The sequence below is a fragment of the Dendropsophus ebraccatus genome, chromosome 11 (genome assembly GCF_027789765.1).
Source record: "Dendropsophus ebraccatus isolate aDenEbr1 chromosome 11, aDenEbr1.pat, whole genome shotgun sequence".
Lineage (NCBI taxonomy): Eukaryota > Metazoa > Chordata > Amphibia > Anura > Hylidae > Dendropsophus > Dendropsophus ebraccatus.
The window spans coordinates 26,016,312-26,023,573 of record NC_091464.1 but is presented as its reverse complement, the minus strand read 5'-3'; the positions used below and the strand labels follow the sequence as shown (position 1 = coordinate 26,023,573).

General features: G+C 39.7%; 1 protein-coding gene across 4 annotated transcripts in view; it reads right to left on the bottom strand.

The window, feature by feature from the left end:
• Nucleotides 1–1,320: 1,320 nt before the first annotated feature.
• NGF (nerve growth factor) overlaps nucleotides 1,321–7,262 on the bottom strand; it is a 77,565-nt gene continuing 71,623 nt past the window's right edge. For all 4 annotated transcript variants that reach the window (XM_069945198.1, XM_069945199.1, XM_069945200.1 and 1 more), the window contains exon 3: nucleotides 1,321–2,136. In XM_069945198.1, coding sequence (XP_069801299.1) covers nucleotides 1,426–2,136 — 711 coding nt within the window. In that variant the 3' untranslated portion in view covers nucleotides 1,321–1,425. The remainder of the gene's footprint in view (nucleotides 2,137–7,262) is intronic.

Sequence of the window (7,262 nt, the reverse complement as noted above, 5' to 3'; positions counted from 1 at the left end):
GTAATAAAGGCTACCATCAGTAAACCACTAGACCGCCAGGAATGTCTGCAGTGCCAAACATGTCCCCTTGCTTAAGCCAGTACATGTCCGGGCCCAACTGAAGTTTGCTAGAGAGCATTTGGATCCAGAAGAGTATTGGGAGAATGTTCTATGGTCTGATGAAACCAAAGTAGAACTGTTTGTTAGAAACACAACTCATTGTGTTTGGAGTTGCATCCAAAGACCACCATACCTATTGTGAATCATTCAGGTGGCAATATTATGCTTTCGGTCTGTTTCTCTGCAAATGGACCGGGACAACTGATCCGGGTACATGATAGAATCAATGGGGCCATGCATTGTAAGACTTTGAGTGCAAACCTCCCTCCATCAGCAAGGGCATTGAAAATGAAATGTGGCTGGGTCTTTCAACATGACAATGTTCCCAAGCATAACGCCAGGGCAACGAAGGAATTACTTCATAGAAAGCATTTCAAGGTCCTGCAGTGGCCTAGTCAGTCTCTAGTTCTTAACCCTATAGAAAACCTTTGGAAGGAGTCGAACGTCTGTGTTGCCAAGCGACAGCCCCAAAACATCACTGCTCTAGAGGAGATCTGCATGGAGGAATGGGCTAACATACCAACAACAGTGTGTGCCAACCTTGTCAAAACTTACAGAAAACGTTTGACCTCTGTCATTGCCAACAAAGAATATAGAACAAAGTATTGGGATGAGCTTTTGTTATTGTCCAATTACTTATTTTCAAATAAATGCTTTCCAAATCCGACAATGTTATTTTCTGGATTTGTTTTCTCATTTTGTCTCTCATAGTTGAGAGACCCTTTAACGTCCTCAAGTCTTGGCCCAACCAGCACTGACAAGACACTTGTGGATAACTAACATGTACTTTGCTTAGCTATGACCCAGCACAATCCTCGCAGATAAACACAGTGAACTTTGTTCGCTTGACCCCAATAATGGCCAAGATCACAGTGCACTCCTAGCCTAAAACTCATTGTAGACATCCAGGGCCCACATCCGCATAGATAAAAGCTTGATAGAGTACCATCACTTGTGCTTGTACGGCTCCTGAACACCTAGAAAACTAACATATGTGCAGAGGGGAGGATAATGAATCTCGTCACGTGCCCCACCATTTAGAATCATTTTTTGACTGCAACAACACTGAAAATAACTTCTCTATGACAACCAGATTTATAATTATGTATAAACATAAAACTTTATGGTCAAACCTAGAAATGTTATCACAAAAATGTCTGATTAGGTCAAAAACAAACAAAAAAAATAACATTTTGAAAAGTTTTTAATAAATATTCTCTTTTTTACAGTAAAAATTTTAAATATATCATGCAGTCCATATAATTTAAAATAATTTACAGGCTGAGGTAGGGGTGGGGAGAAGATGGAGCAGCAAGAAGTATTTACTTATGTTCGGCCCTTCCTGCTGAGCACACAGACACAAGCTGTATCTATCCGTATGAACCTCCACGCTGCTTGCTTCCCTTCCATCGTCAAAGCTTTGACAAATGTATGCGTGGTGGTGCAATAGGAGTTCCAATGCTTTGAATCAATCCCGCGGCATCCACCTGAAACTGGCTTTGGATCTCTACACTTGGTCTCAAAAAAGTACTGTTTAAAAACATTATTGTTTATATTGACTTCCCCCAACACAGTTACTTCCTTGCCCTTGATGTCAGTGGCTGTGGTTTTTTCACCAACCCACATACTGACGCTATCACACACAGAATATTCCCCCCGGTGAAGCACTGGATGCACCGTTCTTTTAGCTCTGATAGTTTTATTGAGCGACTCCTCATCATCTAAATATTCCAAGTTCCGTAGGTCCTCTGACAATGGTGGAGGTTGGGTGCTAAACAAAACCCTTGGAGAGCGAAATTTCCTCTTCCTAAAAAGTTTAGGGTCAACTGTAATATTGTGAAAAGATGCAGGTTCATTTGTCTCTATTCTGCCATGATTTCGGTGAAGAGACTTCGTTCGATGTGCGTGATGATGCTGAATACGATGCTTTGTTGATGAGCCGGCTGGGGCATGGTCCTTTGTCTTTGGTGCAGCCTGTATGCCGATCAGAAATGCTATAACCAGAGTGTAGTACAACATGGACATTACTCTTTCCGCCTAGAAAAGAAAGAAAGAAAATTCTTAAAGACAATTAAAAAAAGAATACCAGTGACAGCACAACTTTGATAACAAAAAACAGCAATGTCTTTGAGTTGCAAAATTCATTGAATAAATTTTGTTGATTCCTCTGTAAAAGATCGAGGAGATATACCGTATTAAATATATAGATAAGACTCATAACCCTTTCCTAAATTTTAAACTAGTATCTTTTCATATAATTTTTCATATCTATAGGCAGCAGTCTAATTTTTTTTAAATAAAACTACATGGTTATCTGCAGCTATAAAAAAGGTAGGTTATTTTTTTTCTGAATACAGTACTATTAAACTATAGTGTGCAGTAAGAGGCTAAATTTCCCCTAGTAGTAGCTTTAGACAGACAGATTTTCAGTAGGGTTTTTTTTCATTTTACTTCTCAAAAAAGTTATTTTTAAAAAGCATCCCCTAGTGCCCACACATAAGAATTTTACATCTGTAATTGTTATGGCTACAAAAAAAATGTTGGGCCTATTTTCATCTATTTACATGCCAAAATAACTTCCATGTTTTGACATGTAATTTGGCCAAAAATACATACAAGTCCTAAGATTCCATTTTTTGGGGGTGGGGGTAACAGATGTTTCTTAGCTTTATTTTTCAACTTTGCCTGAAAAACTGACTTTTTTAAGGCTTACAATGAGCAAAACAGAGGGACAATGGGAAGCACTGTAATACAACAGTTAAAGGTCTTCCAGAGTTTAGAAACCATATTGCCTCATGTACTACGTGCAGGTCCCCTGGCTCACATGAGTCCCTACACTAAATCAATACTGTGTTGGTCAGCAACCGCCAACCGCCGGCGGCGCCTGCTGGGTTTGGGGGGGCCCTTGGGGTTTGGTCCTGTGACAGTGGGGTTGCAGGGCCATTTCCATGGCCTCCCTTCCCTGCTTGCGCTTGCTTTGCGGGGTTGGCGGTCGCTTAGTTACTGTAGGGACTCATGTGGGCCAGGGGACCTGCACGTGGTACATGAGGCAATATGGTTTGATCAAATTATATACCAACATCCTGGCGTTGGTTTTTAAATGTAGCCGAGAGGCATTTGTGTCAGCCATAGGTGTGAGGTGCAGCAGCTCCTTTCTCTCCATGTCCTGTTGATATACTTATCCACATGTAGGAGTCTAGACATGTCTTTCATACAATTCCCAAAACATGCTGCAGCTTTTCCACTATTTTAGTAAATCATATACAAAATGTGCAACACAATTATGCAAATTTGCTTACGGCATTAACTGTGCAAGATCAGGAATGCCATTATTTAAAAGTTTGGACGATTCTGCATGCAGCGATAAAAAAAATCATTTTTTTTTCTAGATATTTTTATTTATAAAATGGGAAAAGGGGGGTGATTTAAAATTTTATTATGGGATACATATATATATATATATATATATATATATATATATATATATATATATATATATATGTATATATACACACACACACACACACACACACATATATATTTTAACTACAGGGGATGTCTATAATCACAGGACTGATCTCTCATAGAGATCAATGTAGCACATATGCACTGCATTGATCCATGAGATTAGTGCTCGATTACTATGGGCTGGAGATATGCTAAGCCTGGATGACTTCTTTAAATGGGCATTAAGAGAAACAGATCGCTGATCTCAGGGAGATCAGCCCAAAGATTACACTGTCAGCTGCTGGTTAAAGAGCTCAATGCAGTGAAATCCTAGGTGCATTGCTCCCTGGGAAACATGAATATGCAAAAGACGAGCCTGTGGAGCCCCATTTAAGAGTCTTGAAGCACAGGACTAGCCAGATATTCCCCCTTAAATGGGCACTATTATAACTTTTAAAATCTAACTCAACAGGGGATGTGATATAAAGCAAGTTTGCAATTTACATAATAGTTTTTTTTTTTTATCATGCTTTATGATAAAGCTATACTTACTTGTGTCCAGGTATCCAAGGAAATTGCAAACATGCATTATTTCATCCCCCTGTTGATTTAGATTTTGAAAATTATAATGACCAGTGCCCTTTAATTTACTCTACCACTTTATTTTAGACCTCGGATATCCAAGGTTAGTTCTCAGACTCAGACTTAATTCAGATCCCCCAAATCAATTTAGACCCAAGATTTAAAACCTCATGTTCCCCCAAAGTACCCCTTATGCCCTGCAGTTTTCATAGTCGGCGATGCCATAAAAGCATAACCTACTAAGTGGTGACCCTGTAACTTCTATACCTACATGCAGTGCAGGACCCAGAGGAGTTCCATCAGATGTCACCACTTCACAGTAAACCTGCTGTTCAATGACTCATTGAGATGCTGATGTATGATGCTATTTACTCTACATTTACTCATGTGACTTATTAATATGCAGATAAAATTCCCTAGTCCTATGCCAATGTGTGAGCAACGTCTACTCATCACTTCCTTCTCTCACTGTCACCAGATGAGAAAAATAATGTTATGGCTTTTCACTATTAAAAAAATTTAATGAAATGAGTCAAACAAGTGCTGTCCCATAAGCCCTGCTGCTCTATGCACTGGCCCACAGGTACCCTCTTACAGTACAACACTGCTGTAATATCTCTGTTCTCTAAGTGAAGAAAAATAAACTCCAGTAATCTCTTGTCTTTCCCCAATAAATAAATATTTGTGGACAGACTAAACTAAGTGTGGGGCTAAAATAAGGGCATAGTTGTATGGGGCTTCTCAGTCTGATTTCACACAGATCTTGATTTTACAGAATGAGCTTTCCAGTGTCGAGAGCCTAGTCAATCAAGCAACTGAGGTAAAAAAAAAAGCTAGCAGCACATGGGCATTGCAAGCAACAACTGGGATTTACATAGCTTTGCTTTTGAGTCTGTGGGTGGGGGGTGGGTGGGGGGCACCAGAGAGTTACGTCATCTAGCTGCTTTTAGGGTATGTGCACACTACAGAATACACGCAGAGACTTCAAGCGGATTCCACCACGCGGCCTCTGCTTGAAGTTCCACGCATCAATTCTTTAGGCAGATGGTAAAATTTGCCAGCAAATATCATTCAGTCTATGGGACAGGCAAAGCTTCAACTGGAGGGCGTTCGGTGTAATTCACTTAAAGTCTACACATGTATTTCGTACTGTGCATGTACCCATACACTCAGTGGCATAGCTACCATAGAGACAGGGTAGGCAGTTGCTATGGGGCCCGTACAGGAGGGGGGCCCGGGGGAGAAGGTAAGAGCGTGTGTCCTTCTGCTTAACCCCTTATGTACTGCAGTGTATAAGTGACCTAATATTTACTTACAAGCTGCAATACAAAAAAAGGGTTAACAAGCAGAAGACAAAGATCTCCTCTTATAACCTCTGACCTCTGTTCTCCAACTGCTGTGCAGAGGTCAGGGGTTATCAGTGCAGAAGCAGTAAAGCAGATATCTCTTTGTCTTCTAAACTTTGGGTCACTTACACACTGCAGTACATCAGGGGTTAAGCAGAAGGTAGTCCACTCCTGCACCTATGTATTTAACCAAAAGGGCTCCTAATGGGCCCTGATAGGTAAAAACAGTGGACTGTCATAGCAAGCAGCCATTGGCTCTCTGCTATAAATAGTTATTTCTATGTGCAGTGTTTTCTGTTGTGCCTGGGGAGGGGGGCCCCTTAAAAATTTTTTGCTATGGGGCTCCATGAATCCTAGCTATGACCCTGCATACACTGGATATAACACCGATTTATTTAGCCATTTACATAGATCTTTTTGTCTTTTCTCAACAAAACAAAACAAAAAACAAAACAAAAAAACAGAAACTAGATAAAGGGAATATGCAGAATGCAGTATTATGACATATTAAGGGTGCTACCTTGATTTAGAAAGTTCTTTATCAAATAGGGATATGAATAAAGTTCATCTTCAGCAGACAATTGGTTTAGTTCCTAAATATTATCTAACTGGTTTTAGACACTATTATTATTATTATTATTATTATTATTATTAATTAATATACTGACATAGGTAAAGAAAAAACTAAGAATCCAAACTTGTGAATTAATCCTAGGTCAACAAATAGAAATTCCCTTTCTATGATTTTCTAATCCTATAAATTTGCTGCAATCCCATAATCTATAGGAAGAAAAATAATCACAGTCAATTCTAGATGTTTGTCTTGCCTAGAGTTATTATGTCTACTACTACCACCTACATACATTGCCTAATATCCTTATGGCCAATGTAATGTAGATCAGATGGCTTAATATGTGTGTTTGATTTTATCCCTGTTAAAGTTAACAAGTCCCCTATTTGTCATGAGGAAGCTATTATAGAAGGCAGCAAATCAAAGCCTGGCCACTTTTATATAGCACATCAAACACTTTTAGCATTTTTTCCCTACTTGGAAATACCTGGAATATTCGAGTGTGTAATCCAGAACAGGCTCACAGCAGGAGTGATTCTAGCAAAGTCAAACTGTTTATATACACACTACTGCACACTATATATATACATACACACACACACACACACACACACACCTACCCATACAGACTACTCAAAAAATGTTAGAAATATTTGACTTGCAGGTGAAATTTATGGAAAATGTAAAAAGTTCCAGCTCCAGTGATATTATATCATGAGAGTAGAGCACTTACGTAAAAGCATGCAATAGTAATTTCCTCATCCCAAGCAATTTATTGAAACAAAACTCAACAGCAGTGGTGGGTATACACCCCAAAAAAATGTCACTGCCTCAATAACTTCGCATCTACTACTCACCTATTCTCCCGTGCTGACCAGCTACAGGCGCTCACAATTTTACGGGACGTGTGAATGCAGTTTAAGTTGACTTATGTTCTGCTGAGGCATGACATCCCACTCTTCTTGAAGGGTGTGCCTCAGGTCATTGAGGTTCTGGGGTACAGAGTTACAAGCCTCTACACGGCAACTCAGCCGATCCCTTATGTTTTCTATAGGATTTAGGTCTGGAGAAAGTGCAGGCCACTCCATGTGTGCCCCCCCCCCCAGTCTCCAGCAGCCATTCCCTAATGATGTGACCTCGATGAACTGGAGCATTTTCGTCTATGATGATTAAATTAGGCTTGTGTTGTTCATGCAAAGGCACAATGACTGGATTAT